Source organism: Enoplosus armatus, chromosome 18, assembly GCF_043641665.1.
Source record: "Enoplosus armatus isolate fEnoArm2 chromosome 18, fEnoArm2.hap1, whole genome shotgun sequence".
NCBI classification, from domain to species: Eukaryota; Metazoa; Chordata; class Actinopteri; order Centrarchiformes; family Enoplosidae; genus Enoplosus; species Enoplosus armatus.
Genome location: NC_092197.1, coordinates 11,570,290 through 11,596,754, shown reverse-complemented (window position 1 = coordinate 11,596,754; position 26,465 = coordinate 11,570,290). Strand labels below are relative to the sequence as shown.

The 26,465-nt window shown below is 41.3% G+C and overlaps 4 protein-coding genes across 5 annotated transcripts; 3 read left to right on the top strand and 1 right to left on the bottom strand.

Annotated features, from left to right (window-relative positions):
• The first annotated feature begins 2,559 nt into the window (after nucleotides 1-2,559).
• Nucleotides 2,560-3,206, top strand: LOC139301711 (liver-expressed antimicrobial peptide 2). Its single transcript, XM_070925171.1, has 3 exons — nucleotides 2,560-2,625; nucleotides 2,743-2,882; nucleotides 3,173-3,206. Exons 1-3 carry the CDS (start codon nucleotides 2,560-2,562, stop codon nucleotides 3,204-3,206), a joined length of 240 nt encoding a protein of 79 aa, XP_070781272.1.
• A 5,671-nt stretch (nucleotides 3,207-8,877) lies between these two features.
• LOC139301740 (AP-4 complex accessory subunit RUSC2) lies at nucleotides 8,878-15,250 on the top strand. The gene is made up of 9 exons (XM_070925206.1): nucleotides 8,878-10,224; nucleotides 10,439-10,718; nucleotides 10,831-11,853; nucleotides 13,005-13,081; nucleotides 13,231-13,405; nucleotides 13,592-13,697; nucleotides 13,805-13,851; nucleotides 14,343-15,003; nucleotides 15,139-15,250. Exons 1-9 carry the CDS (start codon nucleotides 8,878-8,880, stop codon nucleotides 15,248-15,250), a joined length of 3,828 nt encoding a protein of 1,275 aa, XP_070781307.1.
• A 1,349-nt stretch (nucleotides 15,251-16,599) lies between these two features.
• On the bottom strand, nucleotides 16,600-20,537 carry cimip2b (ciliary microtubule inner protein 2B). The gene is made up of 6 exons (XM_070924476.1): nucleotides 20,473-20,537; nucleotides 19,867-20,075; nucleotides 18,913-19,061; nucleotides 18,266-18,392; nucleotides 17,518-17,730; nucleotides 16,600-17,380 (listed from the first exon to the last, which is right to left on the bottom strand). Exons 1-6 carry the CDS (start codon nucleotides 20,535-20,537, stop codon nucleotides 17,286-17,288), a joined length of 858 nt encoding a protein of 285 aa, XP_070780577.1. The 3' UTR covers nucleotides 16,600-17,285.
• A 1,621-nt stretch (nucleotides 20,538-22,158) lies between these two features.
• Nucleotides 22,159-26,214, top strand: LOC139301161 (uncharacterized). 2 transcript variants are annotated; one of them, XM_070924475.1, is made up of 6 exons: nucleotides 22,159-22,874; nucleotides 24,450-24,602; nucleotides 24,767-24,935; nucleotides 25,081-25,163; nucleotides 25,312-25,409; nucleotides 25,708-26,214. In XM_070924475.1, the coding sequence occupies exons 1-6, from the start codon at nucleotides 22,167-22,169 to the stop codon at nucleotides 25,796-25,798; spliced, it is 1,302 nt and encodes a 433-aa protein (XP_070780576.1). In that variant the 5' UTR covers nucleotides 22,159-22,166; the 3' UTR covers nucleotides 25,799-26,214. The 2 variants fall into 2 exon arrangements, with proteins under 2 accessions (XP_070780576.1, XP_070780575.1); XM_070924474.1 differs by having other exon boundaries at nucleotides 24,450-24,611.
• Nucleotides 26,215-26,465: the final 251 nt, after the last annotated feature.

Here is a 26,465-nt window from a genome sequence, read left to right as displayed (position 1 = left end):
CAAACCTCCGGGAATATAATATAATATATACTCTTATGTCTAATTATTTGAACATGGCGCTAAAAACAGCTGTTTGTAAAAAAAATTGTGCTTTTCTGAGTGTGTGTGTGTGTGTGTATGTGTGTATGTGTATATGTGAGTGTTTGTGTGTCCATAAGACAAATGGCTACAGAAGTGAAACGGCGATGAAGGAATACTGTCAGCGTATGTTTTTAAAAGTGGGCCAATAATCTGTTTTTAGCGCGGTCTGGTGAGATTGTTGAGGCATCAGTAAGAAGTAAGTTTATACAGCTGTTTTAATGCAAGAGAAACATCCTGTTTAATAATTTTGTAACATCATTTCACATTTTTGTATTGTCACAAAGTATACGCAAAGTTATTTGTTGGATGTTGTGAGAATATCATATTTGATGGTTTTTGTTTTGATCTGTTTGTCTCTTGGGCTGGCTGGAGCTCTGAATCTATAGTGAACTGGATCAGCGTCCTTTTAAAACCATGTCCTCTGTCGTAGCCTTCAGTGGAAAATGTGGAATAACATCCAAATAGTATTACTTCAGCAGTAGCAGTATAAAGGGAAGAGTTTTGCCTGGTGTGGAGGGTGATTTCTTGGCTCAAATCAGTGTATGAACAGCTTCATGCTACTGCTGATAAATATTTGACCAAATAGAAAATTGTATTTTTCCTTTTAACCACTAGGAATTATCCATGTTTTTCATGGTCCTGCACTTCTGAACAGTATTTTATTAGATTATTGATTGTGACTTTATTTAAAGTTTTGCAGTAAAAGACATTGTTTTTATTGGGCTACAGCTGATTAGGTCACCCATTCTTAAAATGCAACAGACTTTTTGTCCGGCACGGCACAGTATGTCACTACAATGTGTACATTTTTTTTGCTTTTTGAGTAACCATTGTTTCACGCACATCACTGACGGGCTGTTTTGTGTTAATTTTGTTGTCGTCTTTGTTTTATATGTAAATAAGAATATTGTTTACACTACAACTCCTACATAGTAAAAATCAAAATGTAATCACTGTTTACATACTCTCAAAAGGTCACATATCTAACAATTTGCACATGGTCTTGCCATTTGCTACAACTTCAATAAACCTGCTTCATATTATCTGAAGGCGTGTTTGTGTTCCTCCATCACATATTGCAAAATTGTTTGATAAAGTAAAGCATGAATCGACTTATGACGAACTTCAGGGTTGGTCTGACTAATTTATTATTGGTAGATGTTGAAAGTCAGTGTGGAAACCTTTCTGTTGATTATAGCTAAACTTTAATTCACACACACGCCCCTCTTGATTTCAACAGATGAATCAGTAATTGTAAGGTACACTGTATTTTCTTTGTTAAAACTTTTTAAGGGAGGTTGCATTTGAGACTCAACTTTTCAAAACACAATCAAAATGGATGCAGCAGAACCAGAGAATCAACTTTTTATTCCATGCATTCTTCTTCCATGTCAACACCTGGCACCTGAATTACCCACAATGCAACTTGACTGGCTGTTTCCAAAGTTTGACAAATCTGCCTACCAGCACCAATAAAGCTCCCTAATTAATCCCTGATGTTGTGGATATGTATTTACGTGGAGATACATACTGGAACTATTTCTTGGCCAGGTGCAGTGGGGTTGCCAGAAGACTCACAGATATAACATGTTTATTAGTGAGCTTTAGACATACAGGTAGGCACATGTTTTTCAGAGCCAGGCTAGCTGTTTCCCCCTACTGCCAGTCTTTATGCTAAGCTAACCTAACTGACTGCTTTATGTTTAACGGCCAGATATGAGAGTGGCATCGATGGAGAAAGTGAATAAGAGTATTTCCCAAAGTGTCTAACTCTAAGGATGTACGCTCAGCACCACATTCAAACGGATATTCACAGCAGTATTACCACAGTTTTGTAATGTTGACATGTGAGAAGCTCAAGTTGAATAATCAATGGGTGGAAGAGGAGTTAGTGTCTGGCCCAAGAGAAAATCAGTGATCATTTCTGCACCTCTAATTTTGGCAAACATCATTCATTGGCCAGAAAATCTCAGCCATTCTCAGGATCCAAGCTAGCTGAGAACCTTCAGCAAGAGGAGGACCATTCATGTATCAACAGTAAGGTGGTTTAGTTGTGAGCAGTCACATCTCAGCACAGAGGTCATGGTGTCAGAGTGGTGAAGTAAATGAGTGGATGGATACATTTCTGCAGTCCATGACACATGTTAAGGTTTCACTTAGATACCTCCGACGTGGAATTGTCCTTAATTACCGGGTTAAAGTGTACTTTGGCTCCCTGCAGATAAACTTTGACTTTTGGTTGTCATTATAAAACTGATAAGCACCACTGTGCATAAACTGTTTGCATCGTTGGCTCTGACTTGAGACCAGCTTCTCTGCCAAACCTCAGCCTCAGTCATTAAAGTAGCAAACTGGAGAATTAATCTTTAATATCTGCCGAAGGGTAACGCCTCCCCAACCCAATTAAAGCCTTTAATACAGGTGGTATGGGACAACACACAGAACAGCTTCTCTCTTGAACTTGAATCTGCAGACAACATGAGGACTCTTCAGGAAAAAATCATTGTGGTTTCCGTTTTCCTGTCTCTGATCTGCGCCATTCAGGTAAGTTAGTAATCAGTAACCACTTACTGTTTATGTCCTGAGAGTTTGCTTTATCTCTTTTGTGCTAACAGAGAACATCATGGCTTTTTGATGGGATTCTTATATTTGCCTTCGCAGGTCAATTCACTGCCTGTACCTGAAGACTGGAATGGTTTGCTCCAGCGGACCAAACGGTCACTTCTGTGGCGTTGGAACAGCATGAAGCCTGTGGGCGCCAGCTGCAGGGATCACTTAGAGTGTGGCACAAAATACTGCAGGTACAGCAGAGCTTCTCAGAGATGTTGAACCCCAAGTCATCAGACATATAACCAGACAACATTCACAGAAAACAGTCAGAAGATTGTGTTTCTGATTAATTTAATTTACTACATTCCATGATATTAAATAGACATAATGCTCATTTTTGTAGTTTTGACAGACTGTATGCAACAATATCTCTGTATTTCATTTGTGTAGTGTGTGAAGTTTTGTCCATGTGCATTTTGCACGCTGTGGACAAAGTCAGAAAGTAATGACACTGCAATAAAGTTACTCCTTATCTTTACAGGAAAAATATGTGTTCCTTCTGGAACTCCAACTGAAGAAGAGACAGACAAACATAACTCCATCAGTGTGACTGTCTACAAAACAAACATCTGCCTTATGGACTGAAGCGGCCTGTCTCAAAATGAACCCTGTGTGAAAATTACTGCTCTGATATTCTGGCTTGGACTGAAGACCTGCTGGCAGTTTATCAGACTATGCATTCAGTTAAAGTAATCTGATCTGGCACTGCAGCAAAACAAAGCTGTCAATGCTGCGTTCACATGAACAGTCAAATGGCTAAAAATCTAGAGAAATATTGATTTTTAGAATTGAATTTGTCTAAAACATCAGACAGGCTGTAAAAATATGTTTTTATTATAAATATTCATGCAAAGTTTGTGAGGTGCTCTGAGTTTATTGGTTCATGTTATTATTATATATTTATTTGTACATACTGTAAACTATGTAAATATTCAAATATACTTTTCCAAGAGGTTGTGTTGCCCACATTGTGTTTGTCAACAAGTTCCGAACAAATGAAAATATCCCTCACAGTTCCTTTTACTCTTTCAATGCAGGAAAGATTATAAAAACTTTGATGTTAGCAGGTAAAAAAAAAAACACAACTGGGATTTTTTTTTATTGAAATCATTTTTAAAGTCCAATTAAATATGTCTGCATTTACTCATCCAAGGCCATTCCTCACTCATCACCAACCAAGGGACAAGCTTTGTCTCACTGCTTTTGCATATTTTGAATTATCATTAATTCTTTATTACTGTTTTCAATGAAAAGCTCTCATGATAAACAACAAAAAATATTTAAATTCAAATAAATATAGACCACATAAATATGGCCCATCTGTGTGAAAACTGACAGGAGACTGGCCATAGTTACAGTGTCAAAGGTCCTGAAATGGATAGTAGGGTCGGGAATTGTGAGGATTTTTTTTTTGTGGAACAGACGTTAAAGCTGCTCTCAACTCTTTTATGTCTTGTGTTGGTGAGGAGAGCTAGTCAGACTGTCCACTGAAATACTGATGTTTGTGGCTCAGTCCGGCTCTTAAACAGATTTAACATGGTTGACTCTGTGAGGTGTCCTCTCTATCACCATGCTGGAATACATATTCTCACATGCGATGAGTTTGATGCTCTGGATTATATCCCATGCTGAGGTGGGGCTACTCTCAGACCTCTTTGTTCACATCCAACAGGCCTTGAGGCTCAAATAGAGGGAAGCCAGTGGCTAGTGTGGCCTGTTCCTGAATGATAAAGAAGACACAAGTGCACCTGAAAGACATCCAACCTCAAGGAGCTTGCATCCATTTGCTGTGAATGTGGAGACAAACCCTGTCTCTTGGTTATTGAGGATGCCTTTTTTGATACCCAAAGAACAGCTTAACCACCATGCGGATTTTGAATTTAGATGTGAAGTTTACAGTATATAATAACCACATGATACATATTGTTCAACCATCCTTGAAAATGGATGCATCAGCCGATCACTGACGAATTATCGCCACTGGAGGGCGATCTGAGCCAGGTTTAGTGGGAAGAATATGCTAACTGTGATTTGACCAACAAACTGTAGTATTTTATAAACTAATTATTACAGCAACAGTTTAAAAGTGTGTGCTTAGTTCAGAGTTACACTGTTGTGACTTCATGCAACATGGCTCCATTGAGGCATTTAAACAGTTACACTGATTAGTTCTACAAGCATGTCAAAGTTATTTGTTACTCATGTGGGGCTTTATTATTGTTATTATTATCCATGATGAAAATGAAAAGGATGCTTATTTTAGATAATAGAAGGACGCAAAGTTTGGCATGATATGACCATAATGTTAATTCAGTATAGTTAATTATAATATGTATGTTATTTCCTTAGTAGGCTATATGTCAAAAAGCCCACTCATAAGGTTTATTTTTATCATTCTTAAAAAAAAAGAAAAAGATATTTATAGGAACTCTTTTCATACCAGATGTCTTGAGTGGCAGACGCTTCTCCCTCTCTATTGGTTACAGCCACCGTGACGTCATATCTCCGCCAGGCTGAGCGGTGCTGAAGCGGCGGCGTGGGGACCGCTGTGTCAGCCCGGACCTCCATGTCGGACCGGTTTCATATCACCCAGTAATATAGTTTTACATTCCCGGGTGAGGCCGTCGATTTTAACCGCAGGTATCAGGAAACAGAGATGAAAGTAACAGCTTCCTGATGCACCTTTGACGTCAAAGGTGCGTCGAGAAGTCGCGTGATTTTTTTTTAATTGTTTGGCTGCTTGATATTTGGACCTAACCACGTATTTATGGGACACCTGCAGGTCCGAGTCACCTGGAAGAAGAGGATGGTCATCACCTCTGACTGACGACTGTCTGCAAGTAGGTGTTGATATTAAAGGGCGTCAGGACAGACGCCGGTGATGCACGAGCGCTTGTCTCTTTATGTGCTTTAGCTGCTTTGCCTTGAAGTCGATCATTCAGTTGCATCTTGATTCTAGTCTTTCGTCTCACTTTATCTGCTGTTTAAGTCCGTCTGTGCGTGCGTGATAGTGTGTGTGTGTGTGTGTGTGTGTGTGTAAGAGGGAGATCTGCTACTTCTGTCATGGGCGGCTCTTTTGGCATGTGTGTTTCTCTTGTTGTCTAACATGTTGTCCTTCTTCAGCCACTTTAAACATTTCATTTCCATTATGAAAACAAACACACAGGTACCAGGCCACACTGTACACTTCCCATCCATGACCTTCCTCTTCTCTCTGTCCATATCTGACTTCTACCTTTTACGTCACATCTGATCATGTTTAACTATTATTGAGTTCTTACTGAAACTTTTCCTCACATATGAGCTGTAATGATGTTGTCTCATTACATCGCTGATAACAAGCAGCAGCAGCATCATCTGAGTCAGTGGACCTTTCACAGAACCACACACTCCCAATCCCTCATGCGAGATGGCTGACTTGACCTGACAGACATTTCCAGTGAAATTGTTCAGTTCATCTCAACCATCTCAGTGTGCTCCAGTACCCAGAGCACGGAGCTGTTTTGTTGGCATGGATTTTTTTTTTTTTGTGCCGCAAGTTAGGGGTCTGGAGTCGTCTCCGCTTTGCAGTGAAAATTGTTGGTCCTCTGCAGACAGCTAATCAGTCACACTGCCCTACTTTCCTGTGGTATTGAACTGTTGAACTGAAACAAGTGGGGACAGGACACATCACGATTCAGTGCCCTCCACTATTATATTATCCCTCATATTACATTACCAGAGACATTAATCTTAATAATCAAATGACAACATATGGATTTTAAATTATTCTGCTCTGTTGTTTGTGATTGTTTCTTACAGATTATTAGAATTACCTAGCGATAATGTATTTTAGTCTGAAGGTAAAAATCAGATGGTTTCGTCCAAAAGCATTTCTTCCTCACACCTACACATACACTGGGATCCGTCAGGATCCAGTGTCTTGCTCAAGGACAAAACGCCAACCCTATGATTAAGGGCCTACCTGCTCTACCTCCTGAGCTTTGCTGTGGAGCTATGAAATTAGGGGCCAAATAATAGTCTAATAATAGTTTTTTTTAAATAGCTTAATGAATAATAAAAATAATAATAAATGTTTTTTGTTTGAATTAGGGCTCTGAAGAAGGTTCTTGCAGCGAAGCCACATCCACTTTTTATATTGATAAGATGTAGCAACCCCCTAACCCTAACCCTGAACATCTTTACCTATAACTTCCTAACCAATAATCACCATCACTGGTTAAACAGAGATGAAGAGAGGATGGCCCTTCTGGTTTGAAATAGTTACCTCAGCAGCCAACAATCAGAGCCTAATAGAAGATGTTGTCCTGTCTTTAAGCAGCGCGTTCAATGGCTCAGACATCTTTAATCTACCAGCTTTAACAGGCAACAAGAAGAGAGCACTCGTCCAGCTTATGACGGCACATTTAGCTGCCGGGAAACTTGTATCTGTGCTTAATATACATAAAAACCTAAAAGAAGTGTAATTTGGCAACAATATCAAATTCTCTTTTACCTCTTGGTTCTGTTTTAGTGTTAGCATCGCAGTGTTAGCATCGCACCATAAACATAGATTAACCCATTTTATTATGGATGGTATTTATGATCAAGGGGTATTACTGCCTACGAGCATATTTTTGATGTGTTTACTATTTGTTGACGTGGTATTCTTACCATGTTGTTTATTGCAGCGATGTGATGATGAGGATTACCTCTTCATGGTCATCTGTAACAGATGTTGTTTAGGTTGTTTACATATTATGCCCCAGAGAGGAGCACAACAAGCTGACGTCTGTGAACTGATGTATGACATGAAGCCCAAAACAGGATGTTGCATCTAAGATATATCATTTTCTGAACATGAGTTTCAGTCTAGTTTAAATTCACAACATGACAACAAGACTTTGCAACACTGCTGAGGGCAGACATCAGTAAATGGTGTGTGGTTGTATCCTAGCAACATTAATATAACTTAAAATGAATTATTTCATCTTTATTCACTTTGGTTTCTTCTTCTCTATGATTGAATGTCATCAGCACTGTGCTTAGATATTTTGTGTGTTTACAGATGCACTTTTTTAAAGTTAGCAACGGTCCTCATAGCTGTATTTCATGAAGGGATAATGACCATTGTTATGCTGCATGTGTATAGATCTTTGTTTCAAGCTTGATGTCTGTAAAATCAGAGCAATGCGTCTGGATACGGAACAACACGTTGAATTAACTAAACTGGTGTGAAGATGTATTTACTCTTTGCAGTGCCAGCGGAGCATCTCTGCAGTGCAGCTGCCCTAGTTACAGAGCAGCTGAGTAACTGTGAGAGACTGTGGTTGGCCCAGGCAGAGAGAGGAGGAGTTTGTTAATGGTTGACTGAATTATGGAGGGTAGGCTGTGCTGAGGGCCAGAGGCAGACAACACAGTAGGACTTTGACTGGAGGACCAGCGGTGTGAAGTGAGGGAGCAGACTCTGCCAGCAGTAGCCTGCAGTTGTGCTTTATGTTTTTATCTTTTTTTCTATTCTGTTGGGATGCTTTTATCCCAGAATTTAAGACGCACTTTGTTTTTACTAAAATCTGTAATTAGCTCCCCGAGGCTTTAAGCCTGTCACAGCATTACAGCTAGAAAGGCCCCTGAGGCCAGAAAACTAAGAAAAATCAAGAAGCGGATCCACAGGGAGATCAACATAAACACTTCACATGCAGACACAAACAACAATGACACAATTTATCCAGATTACATTTACATGCAGCATTAAAACATGTCTCCATGGTCCATCTGTGTTGAATTGAAAACATTTGCACTTGCAAACATTTGATTCAGATGGCCTCAGCTCTTAGAGCCAGACCTAAACTCAAGTGACTGGACAGGAACAGTGTTGAGGAGTGACTTATTTAATTCCTTTTGTTAATTCTAATTAGTATATTCTCATGGAGTAAGTTCAATGCATTTTTCATCACCCTTGACAACCAAAGTGTGTTTGGTCTGAATACACAGTAGCAGTGGTAGCAATTGATTGTTTCATGTGTTTTGTATATTCACATATATAATCTACCATTGTACTCTTGTATAATTTTGAATACGTTTCTTCACCACTCATACCATCAGCTGATTCATCACTTAGGAGTAATTATTTTTCTGTTCTATTTTTTCAGGATTTCATTGTAGGAACATGGAGACAGTTTTCATGGTCCAGCCTCATCCAGCATTATGATTGGAGCATCCAGTCTCTCAGGGGACACCATGATAGCGTGCCACTTCCCCGTGGTTCAGCTTCCCACTTGGCAACTTCCTGTCCAGGCCCTGTGCAGCTCGGCCAAGAGGCCCGGCCGGCTGTGCTCAGTGGGTCTGACCCGAGCCGTGTCCCTCCCGGAACAAGACTCGCTGAACCGAGAACATGCCTTCACCGGGGGAAGAAGATATTTTTCCAGCAGCTATAGTAGTCTCAATGAGGACCGAGCGGAGGAGGAGGGGGGCAGTGACAGCAGCGGGAGGTACGACTCCACCTCGTCACCAGAGGAGACGAGTTCCCATCTGAAGAAGGAAACCTCCGGAGCTAGAGCCGTTCTACGGTCACACAACTCATTTCTTCCCAACACAGAGCTAGATGAGGAGGAGGAAGATGAAGATAGTGATGGAGGTAATCTACACAGATATCACGAGGACTCATCTTTTGTGTTGCATGGAAATTCTAACTGGCCTCTAAGTAATGGTGCCAGAAATTATACAATGTCCCACGGGGACATGGAGAGTGAATGGGGCAATGAAGGGACCATTTTGGGGACTGAGAGTGATCAAGAGTGGCTCTCTAACCAGCCCAACCAGCCAGACTCAGTGCAAAGTGAATGCCAGTGCTTTCATGTGAGCAGATCTGGCATCACGGTGATGGCTTATGGAGAGCAGGACTCAGACAGACTGAGGGATAACATGCCCTGCTGCATCAACAGCCAACACAAATGTTCCCCAGAGCTGTTCTCCAACAGCCACACAGAAAACGTCAGCGACTCTTCCTGTAACAGTTCTGATGGCGTCTTGGTTAACTTCTGCACTATCTATAACAGGAGCAACAACCCTGCCACGCCTCATGACCTCAGCAGTCCTGCAGTTCACCCCTCTCAGTCACTGGAGGGATCCGTGTTCCTCAACCTCCAACCTGTTCCCAAGACGCCAGCCGAGGACCTCCAACATGATGACATGACAGTTTACTCTCCCCCAAAAGAGGAGGTTGACATGACACCCTCTGCTTCCTGCTGGTCGCCTCAGGGCCTCGACTCTAACTGCAACCTCTACTCCCTGGAGCCACTACCCCCGGGTCTGTCCTCACTGGAGGTATCAGACTTAACTGCCTGTCTCCAAAGCCAGGCCACATTGGCCATTGGGACCAACCAGAAGTACTACAAGCTTGTGACTTGTGACCTCTCCTCCCAGTCGCCCAGCCCTGCCTGGTCCAGCCTCACCAGCTGCCCCGAGGGTCAGAGCAGAAGTAGTCCTTTCCCTCCCTCTGAGCACCTCTTTGTTGATCATAAGAAAGAAGGACAACACAAAGAAGGCAAGAAGGTAATGTTGGAATAAAACTTAGTACTGAATTAGATGATACAGGCTATGCTAAACATTGCCTTTTTTGTACCGGGAAAATGTATTTATAAAATAAGGTTGTCACTGTCCAATGAAGTTAGTCAGTTACAACTTACAGCATAAGCTCCATTATAAATGGATATGTGATTTGGTTGTGTAAACCGAAGCAGTTCTATCTTTTCTGTATCACCATCAGGAGAAAGAGGATCAACAAAAGGAAAAGAGGTTCTCCTCTGCACAGTGCAGCTCTGAGTTTCAGACCTATGATTACCAGGTTGCCACCACCTCCACTGAGAAAGCCCTCTCCAGGAAGAAACATGCAGACAGCATCCAAGACTTCTCCCACACACCCTGTTCACTGTGCCCCAGCCAGTGTAGCCCACAAAGCAGTAGATGCCAAGGCACAAGCGCTGCATCCATACAGCCATCTGTGATTCTGGACCAGGAGCACTGTGATACTGATGCTGCTGAGAAGGGTAAGGCAATGAATACAAAAATACAAAGATACAATAAGATACAATACCAGAAGTTTGAAATTAATCTAACATCTGTTCCAACTATTTTTCTTATCCTCTACCTCCATCTCAGGAGCATGTTCATTGGAAAATGCTGTGGTGCGCTACAGTAAGGCCCAGAGACCAACCTCGCTGCCCATCCAGCCCTTTGTTCTGGTCCCTGCAGGCAAACCCCAGGCCCAGCACTTGGGCTGTCTTCTGGAGCAGTACATGAATCAGAAGAGCAGCAAGTCCGGTAGCTCCCAAACAGGCTTCAAGTTCAAGGGCAAGAGGAGTCAAGGCTTTTCTAATCTTCAGCTTTCACCAATGGGCAGCCACTACCCCATCTTCCTGGAGGCTCCGTCAAGCTCTGATACCTGCTCCACCTGCACGCCAAGTCCAGAGTGCTTCAGCCGCAGACACACATGGAGCATGTCCAGCAGAAGCCAAGGACCCCCTAGTCCATGTACATCTAAAAGCAGCCCTGATCCAACTCACACCAGCCCGCAGCCCAGACTGGTTCAGGTACAAGATAAAACAAGCCCATACTCAGGCAAAACTCAGGCTAACACTTTTTTAAATCTGATCCCAGAGCCACATCAGTCCAATCTTGTTAAAATCCCCACCTACCAAGACCTTATTAATCTCACCCCTGAGCAGAGCCATGCCAACACCGAGCCCAAAAGTCTGAATCAGTCCCAGACCCACACCTCCTATGATTCAATATTCTCTCATACACCACCCACTTTACCCCTAACCACTGACACCCATCACCCAAACCTGCAGGTGTCCCTGTCTCCTCCCACAGCCTTACAACCAGAAAAGAAGTTCCCTCAGCACCGGGCTGCACCTGCGGCTGACTCTGGCTTTTTTCACGGTAGTTTTACAGCTGCCCTCTCCTCAGTAGCTCCTCTCTCCTCTTTGAGTTCTCTGCTATCCTTGGCTGCTTCTGGGCTGCACCCACAGCATATCCAGGACTCTGCTGGGCTCAGTGGGAAGCAGAGTCAGAGTCAACACAGTGAATCTCTGATCCTGAGTGACAGGCCGCCCACAGAGTTCTGCCTCTCACCCGATACATCTTATGAGTCCATGTCTATCAGCCATCTTCAGAGGAGAGGTGAGACCAGTGGATGACTGATATACTATATCAGTTTTAATAAAGCATTATTTTAAATACGATATATGCAATAGCTTGAAATCTGAATGGAGTAAAAAGTGACCCAGTGGCAGTAATGACTGGATTCCTCCTTGATTGGATTGTCTACCCAGTGATGAGCTGTTGAGAGCAGCAATAAAAACTCTCTGTGCTGCAGCAGTGCCTTCAATACCCTGAAGGGGCTTCCTCTCAAACATGACCTATTTTTAACTCTCCCTGCACGGGATTGGCCGAGCCTTCTGCTCTGTAGCCTATGTGTGTGCGACTGCAAGCTCCAAGAGAGGACGAGAGGGAGAATGATGCAGTAAAAACAGTGCTAATGATTTATAATACACCCAATCATTTTGTTTTAGTGCTACCATATGGGCCACTTGCTGCAAATCCAATTATATAAATGCAAACCTTTTGCGATGGTTAATCAATGATGGAGACATTTTCAGCAGCGGTGAACAGTCAGTGTGGTGCAGCACTGCAGGCAGCATCAACATGCATAAAGAATTTACTGTGACATTTGCAGAGGCTAGAGATGAAGAAAGAAAGGCAAGGGGGAAAGCAAGTCAATGAGGATGGCTGCTAAAATGGAAAACTCTTTCATCTGCAGTTCTCATTCACATTTGCATTCCTGCAGTATGATAATAAACCCTGAAAGCGTTCTCTCATATTTCTATGCATTGACCCAGTTAGTGAGGCGAAAATCTTATTGAGTCATTCTTGTTTATCATTGAGTCTAGCTTTCTTAAAACAAGTGAAAAATCTTGCAGTGCAGTAACATAATTTCAACCTGTTTCCAATACAAATCACCATGTTTAAAGAATTGTCTAGAAATGAGTGTCAGTGTCTCCAAACAAGATTGAAAAAGCTTCAAGATACAAGTAGATTTTTACTGGAAACAGGTTAGTTAGAATCCTCCCACCACACTTACACATTTTTATGCTTCTTTGATGAAAATATGACTTTCAGTAATCAACAATTTATACAATTTCTGTGTATACAGAAATGATGTAAGATGGGGATTTGCAATGTAACATGTACTGTGTATATTCATTTATCACTGTTTTGTATGCTCAACCAATGTATTAATCACAACCTCTTTCCTCGTCCAATGTCTCTAGGTTTGCTGCGGTCTGTGAGCAGGGCGGTGGATTTGATCATGGCTCATTTTGGCAGCAGCAGAGACCCTGAGGAAAAGGTATGAATTGGCAGAGCTGAGCGGCTTGGAAGATGTGTCCCAATGGAAAAGTGCCAGACTGATATCACTTACATTCTTGGACTGGAGTCAAATAACTGCTGTGTCAGCAGGAATAATACTGAATTAAATACTTTTTTCTTCGGCCACAGATGCGTCTGGGTAGCAGCTCTTGCAGTCCCACAATTGCCGGTCTGGTCCTGGAACATTTGTGTCCAACGATCCAGAATATTTTAGAGGACGGTCTGAGAGATCACAAACTGGATCTCATCATCGGGCAGCGTCGCAACCACTCCTGGAGTGTGGTGGAAGTCTCTACTAGGATCGGTAAATAATTAGTGATCACGTTTCAAATGAAGTGTCATGAATGTACTTCTGCAACAGTTTGCCAAGCAGTAAAACAGTAGATGATTTTTGGCTTGATGTACTGGTGGAGCAGCATTGGTTGTGGTACACAGTTTGTTGCGGGCTCTTTGATGAACTCTTTTTGGTCTCTGTCCACCTCCGATACAGATCCATCCTCCAGGGTCATTCAGAGCCTGGTCTCCAAAATCCGGCAATGTCCCCAGCTCACCAGCCACTGCATGAGACTGAGAGCCTTCATCATGGGCCTGCTTAAGTAAGTACCAAAACTACATTTGATCATATTAATGATGCTAACAAATGCTAATGAAATTACAGCACATGTAAGCATTTATCTTTTGTTGGTTATTTGCTCTCTTTCAGCTTGAGAGCTTTGGAGTTTTGGCTCAATCACCTTCAGAGTCAAAAAGGTGAGTGTCCTGTTCCCTACCAAATTCATTTGAATAACTTTGGTGATCTGCTTTCTTTTCATTTAGCGTCGTTGTCAGGTCAAAAATTAGATTTGTCCAATGCCTTTGTGTTTAGTGCTAATTAGCAAATTTTAGCATTCAAACATGCTACACTGAGATGATGAACACAGTAAACATAACCTGCTTAACACCAGCATGTTAGTTTGACTAAGGAATCTTACCTCAGGTGTCACCCACGGCAGGTCAGGTGAGCTGCTAAGGAAAACTGTGAGATGTGGTTGAAAGGTCTGGAAAAATTGGACCTTGAGAAAAAAATTTGTTGTCAGATTATTATTTCCAAGGTCAAGAATGAACTTTCAGAATCAGCATTTTAACATTGTTATGGTGACCATGTTAGCATTTATCCACAGCCTCACAGAGCCGCCAGCGTGTCTGCAGACTCTTGTTGAATAATTGTTAAAACTTCACTGGATCTATTACTGTCTCCACAGATGTGGTGACAACATACTACCACTCTTGGGGGTTCCTGTCCATGTCTCTGGGTCAGTGTCAGCCCTTGTTTCAGGAGCTCCTACTTCTGCTGCAGCCGCTCTCTGTGTTGCCCTTTGACCTCAACTTGCTCCTGGAGCCCCGACTGTTACGCAACAGACAGCTGTGCTCGGAGGAGGAGGGTGTTTCTCCACCTCCACCATGCTCAGCCCTCCTAGTGACCAGGTGGCCACTACTGCAAGCTGACAAAAAGGTGGACAGCAGCCACAGCGGTCGGCAAACTAATATTTCAGGTCACCAAGAGTCTCTCAGTCCTCAGAATTGCGTCAAGCAGGATTGCGAAGGGATGCAGGCCAGCAGGAGTCCATTGTTAGCTGCTATTCCAGAGTGGTGGCAGAAAGAGCCCGACCTTATGGATGGTGTGGTTGAAGGGGAGGACTGTAGCCAGAATAATGCAGATACTTGGTCTCAAATAAGTATGGACAGCAGGCAAGAGGAGAGGAGGGGAGAGAAAGACAATGAGACCCCAATTGCGTCCCCTTGTGTCCAGGCTGAGAGTCCATGTCAGGGTGGGCTGCGCTGGGCCAAACTGTTTGGAGCAGCTGATACTCCCACCAGGACAGAGGCAGTTTCTCAGAGTAGCATTGGAGCACAGACCAGAAGGTAAGAACCAGCAGTGAGCAATTTGATTTTCACACAACTGTATTTCCTTAATCTTGGGTTGATTCTAGATTGATGGAAGATTGACACTGTAACTCTCTACTCATAGCCAATATGTCTTTATCGTTGCTTTCATAGGTACAGGCGGCCATCACAGTGGCTGCATTTGGACAGATTGCAGCTTCGACTGTTGGCTCAATCCATCAGGTCAATGAAGCTAGGAGGACCTCAGACTGACAGTGACTCCTGAAAAACTAAACCCTCTAAACCCTTACTGTTATAACATAAAGTCTTAACTGCATGATGATACATACACAGTGCTCGATCACACTGCTGAACTGATCAGAAAGCACATAATAAACAGGATTAACCGTTTTGGCAATGGCCTGTATTCGTCAAGCTTTGTGTTGCACCAGCTATTCGTAAATCCATGACTAAATTTCTGTGTCCTTTCTAATTTCTTAACTATCAGCTAGTTTCAAAATAAATCAAGTTGCACCATTAAAACTTAAAGAATGCGAATGCCTTAATTCCTAAAAACATTAGTAATGTGTAAGGAAACATCTGTAGTCCAATCAAAAGCAACCAACTATCTAAACAGGAAGTTGCTGGCATAACTGCCAAAAATATTTTTTTTGGGGTCCAATCTAAATATAAAATCTAACTGCTAATCCTTTGTAAATGTTGGTATTACTTTATTTATATATGCATACAGAAATGTTTAGAGTTAGTAGTATTTACATTGTTTAGAATGAGTGGGGAAATATCAGATTATGCTAACAGCGGCTATTTAGTCATTTTTTGACGTCGGCATATTGTTTTGTAATTTGAGGCAACTATATTCTGTTATTTTTGTACGCCATTATTTAACAGTATTTTGATTAACTGCCAGGTCAGATATGTCGACCATATTTTATATTATCTCCTACTTTTCAATCCAAACAGGTCATATGTTCGTAAACTAACGTTAGTTTTGTCAGTTGGTTTGGTTAGCTAATGCTACAGTTGGACGATGGTTGGAAGTACCTGGAAGTTACTGGGTGTAAATATGCAGTGACAACTAATCACTATGTAAGAACCATAGTTTGTGTGGTGCAACCTGTTTTAATTTAGTGATGCGTAAATCTCCTCGTAGTAAACAGTTAGTCTACGCTATAACTGGGCTTAGTTTGAACTTTCGAACAGCTGGTGCAACCGGCTCCTGATCTTTAAATGTCCCTCTGTTGTTGTTTTATCAGTGCACTTTTGTAATTTGTGCTCATATTAGTTGTGAGATAAAGCTTCATGGACGGGATCAAAAGAGGTTGGATCATTTCCACAGAACATCCCGAGCTCTTTTCCAGGAAATAGCTTGATGAATGAAGGCCTATTTGCAATTGCACTCTGGAATAATCGCAAGTAGGAACTTCTGTTACCTGTTTCTCTCCTTTGTATTTTCTGTAGGTGAATATCAATCATAAATTGAGAATATAGACCTGCTGTAGACTGTTGGATATTCTTGTGGTGCAAAACTATCCATTTCTCACATGTCACTGTCATTCTCTCCATAGCTGTACCTTTCATCTGTAGGTGGAAAAAAAGGCAAGCAATACACTCGTACTAGTGCCACCAGCCTTGTGGACTGTCAGTGATGTTTTATTTCCAGTAACTTGCTTTCTTGAGCAAATTCCCAGCATGGATTTACAGTAGGTGCATGAGTTAACAAACATACAGTAGGTGCTTCAGTACTTACTACATCTCTTAACTTCCTGTTGATGTTTTCATAGCTGTAGAGTTGGATTTTGGTCATTTTCTGGCACTGAAATTTAAAACGTGTGGAATCCTTTGGTATGTTCAGTAGTATGTCTTCCAGTGAAGTTTGTTCAGTTGCACAAATATAAGCCATCTTGTGGCTGTTTCAGGTATTTAAATGTGTGTCAGGTATGTTTTGATAGACTGGTGGTTAGATAATAAGGAGGGAAGAACAGAAAATGTGTTCTCTGCATTTGTTTAATAGAGAATTTGTAATGTATTGAAATAATGTGAAGTCTGTGAAATTATTCCACCCATCAACATTTTCTCAACCTCTGAATGCTTCCTCTAATGCCCAGTGACAATCGAAGTCTGTCAATAAAGACTTAACATATTTACCTGTCTTCTTCCTGCATGCCAACAGTGAGCAGTACAAATGTTTATTCATGTGCCAATTATGTTTGCACTGTTTTCATAGATACGTTCTTAGATTGGACTCATGTCACAACTTAATCTTGCCAGTAATTATCATTTTATTGAAGTGTATGATGGTTTCATGACTTTGCCTGAAGGATCCTCTTGATGCCACTTTTTTCCAGTGCATTCTGGGAAAGTTGACCAAAGGTATGTCCATACATGAACTGGTATCCTGTGGGATGGTGTAGAGTTAGACATGCTTGAACTTGATGTTAACCCCTGGCAGGGTGATTCATTTCAGTAACTGTTATAAAATAGCTGATCAGAAGGCTTTGTAGTGTGAAATATGTTGCTGACACAGACACAGACCTGGGATGTGTCCTGTGAATGATGGCACCACACCTCTGTTTGACGGATAGATACTGGGCAGGGGAGTTAAAGTACTGTCCCTCTCCCTTGGGATGTCTTGAGACATTGACTCACTCTGCTGCTGCTTTCCAAACTGGATCAGGGCGTGGTTGGTAGTGATGGGGTAACCTTTGCCAATTAGGAAGCGAGATTTTGGCACATGTCCTGTAAAACCTATTAAAAAAAGTATTTTAGCAATTCTTTGGTATGCAAGAGAAAAAAAGTATAATGTCAGTATCAGTATTGTTTATATTAACCTAAGTGGCAAACTCTCAGGGAATATCACTCATTGCTGCAGTTCATTGTTTTGGTTTTTACAGTCTGACGTGCACGGTCACATTATCGGCCACAGAAAGCAGCTGTTTTCAGCAAAAATGCTCTAATAAACCCACTATATGCTTCCTGCCCAGCACCAGATTGCAAACAAAGTTAACCTGGCAAGTAAAGACCCAGATATTTTTCTCTTTCTATTTAGAAGCCAAAGAGCCTCATGTTTCCCTCAGAAGTGAGTGGAGACCAGAACAAGAGCTACAAGAAGAGTGAAACATGTCTCCAACTGAATGCTACTTTTACGCCATATATGCTGGATGTGTAAATGGGAAACTGCTCGCTAACACATTTGCCATATCAACTTAAAAGCTTGTTTCCGCTGCCAGGTGGTTATTGCAGGTTTAAGGCCTAATAAATTGTAATGTTGTCTTTGTTGTACCTGAGATAAAGTACTTGTGTGGGTTATCATCATCCATGAAATATGGTTTTCCAGCAGGGGTAATGGACTTCAAGGGCTTGTAGGAGATCACTTTACTGGAGATTGCTGTCAAAGGGGGTTTCGCTCTCTGGGCCAAAAGATAAAAGAGAACCAGTAAAACATGCATGACCCAGAGATCATACAATCTCTATGATCAAATATGATTGACAAACCTGTTTATAAACCTTAACAAAAAGTTGATTCTACATAACTGCATATATATATAATACCACTAAACAAGTAAACCTATTCCAGTAAAAATGACAAAGGTAAGTTAATGGAAATTTGTGCCTTAAGAAAATTGATTATAATGCTGATAACTTCTATAATTATCTAAAAATATTAATTAATGTGAATCTCAGAGACATAATTAGTGAATCTGTGGTGAGGACACTGACCAGTTCAGCCTCTCAGTCTTTTTTAGGGAGGATTACGTTACAGTGAACTGACACTAGAGTTCCACCATGGATAATTAAACAAGAGTGAACCTATTCAGAGGTGCCATGTCAACACGTGTGTGTGTGTGTGTGTGTGTGTGTGTGTGTGAGAGAGAGAGGGCAATAGTGAGAGAGAGAGTGGTAGAGCCAGAACGTGTGTGTGTAGGTTACTTCAAACTGTTGGTTGGTGTTGACAGCTGGCAGGTCTGTTGATTTCCGTTGGATCTTCGAACGCCCTTCCTGGTAAAACTCAGACAGCGCTTTACGACATGTTTCAGAGTAGCTGCAGGCAAAGTAGTTCTGACTTTTTGGAATAAAGCCTAAAACAGCAACAAGCAACATTTAAGGTTCAGATGAATTTGTGGTGTTTAGCCATGAAGATAGTTTTGGTTTTATTCTCTCTGACATTTCTGCCTGAATACAATTGAGGTGAATAGATTTTGTTCCTGATGCTCACGGTGATGAAAAATGACAATCTCTTTCCACTAACAGTGTCCCTGTTACTCTGCAGAACACCGAATGAAGAGCTTTCACTATTTCTTTGGCACAAAGTATTTCCAATGAAAACAGTTCACAGTGAGGTTTGTGGATTATCCAGAGTAACCGGGATATTAACAAAACCAAAGCAGTCTGAATGACAAGATATTGCTAGAAGGAAATATGTCTTTTTTGTACTTTGGGTGAACTGATACCTTTAAACTGATCTGCAATAATATGTGGGTGTAAGGAAAAAAAAGCCACGTTAACACTAACAATGGACTTTCACTTTGAAAGCACAGTGCAAACACTGCTACAAATATGTCTGTTTTGTGAATGTTATCTTGATTTTCAACGCTGTTCCACTTAACTGGTCGTTTGTAGTTAATAATTTAGCAGTTGGACACAGATTATTTTCATGTTCTCATGGTCTCATGTTGTTGTGCCGTGAAAACTCCCACATTAAAAGGCTTATTGCCAGATTTCAGTTATATTGGCTTTTAGTTATTTTCCATCATTAATAATCAACAGCTTGTAAATATAAATGTTACCAAACGTCGTACTAGTGTTTGTCCTCAATATGAAATTATTTTCCATGAGGTGTTCAGTTACTTTGTTGACCCCCCCATGTTGATGTGTGATACCTGCCTGTGTATCCTGGTATCATCCTCTTCAAGTTACTGTCAGGGATGCCTCCTAATGTCAGACCAGAGTCAGACTCTGTGGAGGGGACGTGACCCGAGTGGAGGACCAGACTGTTGGAGTGTCTCACCTCAGGACTGATTAGCAGCTCGGCTGTGAGCTGCCCATAAGACTTCCCCACGGTGTACTTCAGCTGTGGACAATACCCTGAATAACTGAAAACAATAGGGAGTCTGGGGTAAACACAAACTCCAGAGTTGGAAACAATAAGATATACTTCACGTACATTTATAGTATGTATGACATAATTACATTAAGGTCATATTTCATGTGGACAAAATAACACCTTATTCTATAATACAGTACATATACATACAATAGCACCAGCAAATAAGGCTCCAAAACATACTAGATTTAACTCTGACAGACTTTAATAAAGTAAATAGATAAAATAACATTATTATAATGTTTTTCTTACCGGGTTATTACACTGTATTGCATTATATTTGACATGTTTCTGTCTCCTCCTAATGATTTAACAGTAATAAGGAGGATCTTCCATATTAAAAGGTTATTTCTTACCGAGTCTCGTGTCAGGAGGCTCGTACTTACCCCGGTATATAATGTGGATCAGCTGTCACCAGCACTTTGCTAAATTTAGGGGCGTATTTCTCCATGTTTGATCCTGTTGAAGGCTGAAGCAGGTCGTCTTCCTCTCCGCTGTGTTTGCTGGTTGCTACAGACAATCAAACACAAACTCACTGAAGGAGATCAATGTCATTATACTGACGACGGCAAAGAAAGTTTTCCTGCGAGGACAGGAAAACCTAATGTTTGCTGTGAGGCTGCACAGAACAGTCTGTGGTGGTCAGAGACATTTACAGCGCGTACAGCTGTGGTATTGTGTGGCAGAGCTATATTTACATTATCTCTACACGAAAACTCATTGTCTTTAAGGAAGGTTTTTATTTAGAGAGCAAACATGAAGTGTGTTCAAAAGGGAGTGTGTGTGTTGTCTTCAGTGACTTTTTGAATAGAAAGATGGATATTCTTGAGAAATGCTCAACTACGACCCCTAGTGACGTCCTGCAGCTCTCGCGCATGGTATGTAGAGGAGGGACGCTTGCAGTGACCAGTGTACATACTGTAAAAATAAAAATGATTTTTAATAATTGTTAATCATTTTTAAGTGACTTATTAAAACATACATTGTTTATTTTAAAATAACAATTGGCAATAAATTGTTGTTTTTGTATTCATATTCTATAAATAAATACAAATATGAATAAACATAGATAAACAGAGATGACCTAAAGTCCCCCCTTTTATCTTAATTATTACAAGGATATTGTTATTTATACCAAATAACCTGAAAGGAGGCGTGTAATTAAAAACATGTCAATTACAAACTCTCACCAGATTAAGGATGTGTATCAAGTATTAAGACAAGATTTGAAACCACCTGAACGTGTCCTTTAACATACAAACAGATACATAAATAGACAATGAACACTAATTGAAGTTTCTATACTTTTGGAATGGAAGACCAGTTAAATCACCGATGTGACTCAAAACAACTTGCTTTTTGTTTTGCGTTTCCAGGATTGTCAATGATCCTGTGCGTTTGATCAGATGCTGCCACTGTTCACCCGGGGAATGTAGATCAAATCAGCACACAGGAGTGTCCATTCTCCACATTCCTACACTCTCTCAGAGAAATCTTCTTGAAATGACGAAACAGCGTTCACTCTTTCAGCTTACGGTTCCCCTTTTCACACACATACCATAATACTGTATGTGCACTGAGGAATTTGAACATATTATGTTACGCTCTTCATACTGACACTCATGAATAAATGGGTTATGTTAAGGCACGAGTTTTGTTTCCATCTCAAGGCAGTTCTGAGACTTTTATCTTTGATGTGATTTAACCTATCAGCATTCCTTTGTTTTCCCCTTTACAGCACCTCTGTTTCTGAAATGCCCTCTATAACTGAAGTGTGTTGTTTCAGTCTAACTACTGTCTGTAGATATGCAGAGTATCCCGGGGTAAATCTATGTGACCGCGTCATGGCTTGTTCTTGTTATGTCTTGGGTTTCTTACAGGTGTGAGGATAAATCCAACATTTCAAATAACAGTGGAGATGAGTCACTCGTTTTCCCAGGATTTAGTGACAGGAAGGAGCAGGTATCAACATGCAGCTCCGCGCTGTGACAGGTCAGACGATGGGGAGAGGCGTGGTGAAAGGACAGAGGTGGATCAGAGGGGATGTTTTGAATTCTACGTTGCCAGTTCACCTCAGCTGATGACTGCGTGGGCTGTTCATTTCTCTGCTGCAGTTCAGAAGCAGAAGTGTGAGGGACAGAGGGGGAAACATTTGGAGATGAATCTATACAGGAGCTTTGGAAACCTCATGGAGGCTTGGGTGAGTGAAGGAGGCCAGTGTTCGGACTCAGAATGGCTCGGAAATAATGATGAAGGCTCTCTTACACCTTCCTCTGTCATGGGGACAAACCTGCGCTCAGAATCGGTGGACTCTGGAGTGGAGACAGCCAGCTCTGACACGTCCTTCCCTGCTTCGTCCTGCTCTGCCTCAACAGACAACGCAGAAATGGACACATTTACACCAGAAAGAGAAGGCGACGGACTCACTCCAGCCTCAACATCGCAGTCTCCTGTGCCTTCCTCATCTTCCTCTTCCTCCTCACACCTCTGTCCCAGCAGAGCTCAGAAGGGCTCCACAGCCTTACACCACAAAGTGGAGCAAATGCTACAGAGGACTGACTCTAACCCAAAAAAGGACAACCCAGAGCCCCTCACAGTGGATGAGGTGCTCAGGCGACGACCTCGAGCACCTTTCTTACCCAAACGGCACACATCAGAGTTAGTGAGAGGTCAAAGGTCAGACACTTTTGGTCTAAGGACAATCAACCCATCAGTGTCTACGAGGCAAATGTGCAGACGACCAGTGTCTATGAGTTGTGGCAAGAAGCCAGCTCACACAAGATCAGAGGTGAGATACTGACTACGAACCAAACTGTGTTCAAATTTCTACAAATTCAGATTTTTTTGGAAAAGCAGAGGAGACAGAAGCATTTCCACAGTGATTTCCAGCTTGTGTTTATTTACGGCTAGTTTCAGGATTACCTGTCTCAGGAGTTTCACAGTAACATGTTTGGTCTTGCACAGCACAGGCTTGTAAATGTAAAAGGAAAGCCTGAAAGAAAGTCCCAGAAGTGTCGCAGAGCCTCTACTTTTACCGTAGTTAAAGGGTTGCAACACACAAGTTGCTCTCAAATTTAAAGTAGGACAGGCATGTCATTACTCACACAGGATCTCTTTCATGCTCGCAACCCGTCACGAGTCCGTCTGTGGTGCGAGGGATCGTAAACCAGTCTGCCCAGGTGACTTCACGCCCAGAGGCATGAGAGGAATGGATAGAGACATGTGCGGGAAGTTGAGCAGTTGATGGGGCCAAATGTGACTGATAAGTTGTTAACCAGATGGCGGAAAAAATGAGTCTTGAAATCTGATTTTGACCAACAATTTTAAAGAACATTGTACACATTCCTCTTCACATTTGCCACCAGTTAGTGTGAAAATCAGTTCATGCTGATGGCACAGTGCTGAAACAACTGGATTAAGTGTACCAGCTGTATTGAATGTTTTTCTAATCCTTGGGCGTGTGTGTTTATTTCCTTGAATGAGGACCAGGGTTAAAAGGCTTTGATGAATGCAACACTGAAAAGCCATATAATGACAAGAAGACATAATTGCTTAATTACATACTTTTTGTAATTAGATGTGATGACGGTTTTATTATCCTGTTCAAAAACTCATGCGATATATATGCCAACATACATTAATAGTAAATGAGAAGCAATCAGTCAATCAGACAAATCTGGATATTCTGGCTAAACAAGTCGAGGACTGACCTTGTTCTTTTCAAAGTTCATGGTAAAGTTCACAATTTACTGTATAATATATAAATTGATATCAAACCAAATGTCAAACTCCCAATACAAAATCTATTATCAGTATAATTTGGTATTATATTGGTATCATAATTATCTCTAATTCTGTTCTATTCAGTTCTAGTTAGTGCTGAAGTTAGTTAACAATTGACAAAATGCTAAATTTGAGAATTTGCTACTACAAAAAGTACAGCTGATGGGACTCTCATTAGTCGTGCACGGGTTTTGCCGTGGCACTAGATGAAAAGTCAGAGGATCACCAAAATGATTACAATTCACCCTGAGGGAGAAATGAATGCCTGTTACCAAATTTCATGGCAATCCTTCCAAAAGATGTTGAGAAATTTAACTCAAAACCACAAAAGTCGCCCTGCTGATGGCGCTAGAGGAAAGTGGTGGAACGACTGACCAACGTTGCCATCCATAGAGCCACGCAGCTAGCACGGCTAAAAACTGCCACAGGATAATGACACCTATGATTTGTTTATACTGCAGCATTTTGCAGGATTCCTCAAGCAGTGTGTTTGCAGCAGTGAAGAAAAACCTGGACTATCAAGTAGATTATACATTGAATTTCTACTGGAGACGCTTTTCATGCTTAATGGTCTGTGCAGGTCCTCAGTGAGGAGGAGTGGAATGGACTAAGTCCTGGGCTAAGCTACTTGGAGCAGGTGTGCCAAATGTTAGAGGAAACTGCCAGACAACAGATGCACAGCCAAGGGTTACAGATGGAGAGGGATGCCCAGCGGGAGCATCAAGACACGGAGGTGAGACAGGTGAAAAACATTCATGTGTTGCATCTTTGCAAGGCAATTATGAAATTGTCACAGTTGTCAAGCTGCTGATGACAAGACGTCTTCTTGCAGCCCGAGGGTTCATATGAATTAAACCCTGACAACATTGTCTTTGCCCTCACTTGGCTCTCTTTCAGGCTCTCGACACCTGTCAGAGTGACTCTAAAGCTGCTGAGGAGGATCTCTCTTCTTGTCGAAGGCTTGAAAATACAGAAAGTGCAGCGCACAGCTCCAGTGAACCGCAGCGGCACAGACATTTTCGGCAGAGATCAGCCTCAGACACAACTATTGCAGCACTATATTTAAGTGAGTCTTAGTCCACCTGTTTCCTCACCTTTTGTGGTGACATGTTTTGTACATTCAATATATTCTTATATGGAAATGGATTGCCAGTCTGTAGCTTTTTCATGGAGTGTGTGTACTTATATCCTTGTGTGTATGCTTGGCGCAGAAAAGTTGAATGCAGACTGCAGAGGGCAGCATCTGAGTACAAATACAGTGCTGGAGAAGGTGGAGGAAAACCATGAAAAGCAGGTAGAATACACTCAAATACACATAAACACATAAATATTTCATTTGTACTCATGTGTTATAGTGAGTTCTATAGGAAATGTGTTATTTTTATTTTTCGTCATAATCTTCTATTATTTTGGTCCACAAATATTTAATTGTGTCTTTTCAGGGATCTGAAAAAGAGGAGATGAATAAAACTAAGAAGAACTGGAGGTTAAAGATTGGGTCTTTGAGGAGTGAGCAGTCTGCTGTGAGAGATACAAATGGGTGAGACGTTGTACTTATAACTGTAACCTCTGAGGGGGCAGTATTATTAATCTCATATGATGCATGATGCTCTGAGGGAAATATGTGTGCTGTTCTGCTCCAACATGGCAGCCGGCCACACTGACGCACTGGTCCAGAGCTAATGCACAGTAGATGCAGAGGCTTTCATTTTCAGTCTGTGCTTCTGCTCCTCTTGAACATTTTGTCCTGGTTTTCATGAACCTCAGCTGACATACCATTTTCAGCCTTCTACAATGGCTTGCCTCAGCTCTGCTTGATGAATTTTTTATCTACACAGCCAACAGATGCAGCCATCTGAGAAAAACTCGGCCCGGCGACGGTTGAGCCAGCTGTTCAGCAGGAACAGGAGGAAAACTCTGCCTGTATAAATGGACCACAGTGTGCCTGTCATCATGCTTGGACATTTTTGTTTCACTTCTGAAGAGGAGAAAACTTTCCTTTAAAAGTCTGAGCGTTGCTACTGCTTTCAAACTGACTTCATATTCAGCCCATGAGATGTAGCTGCCATGTTTATTTATTGTCCACTCTATACCTGCCTTTGTTATTTATACTGATAAATAATGTGATTTTCTTTAAAATTGTGATGGGAAATTACATTTATCTGTCATATGCAAATTAGTAAAGAATACTGGTGTGCACTCTACACTATATCACACTCTAAATGTAAAGCAATGTAATGTAAATATAATTATCTCTCTTTGTCTTAGTGTACTTCTGCAACAACAAGACAAACATGCTTCATATCCATCAAATAAATGCTGTATGTCCACATATGAAAGACCAATCCGCACCACATAGACTTTCTAACAGCATTCTGCATGTGTTGGCTCTCCTGTTAAACATGAAAATATATCAGAGGAGGCAAATATATCTTCATTAGGATGGAAACTAATGGCTATGTTGATTATTGTTCAATCAATCTTATTAATAATTTAGTCTATAAAATTTCCCAAAACTGCCTGAAAAATGTTACAAGTCTTAAATCAGTGAACAGTTATATAAAATCCTCATATTTGAGAAACTGGATCCAGTGAA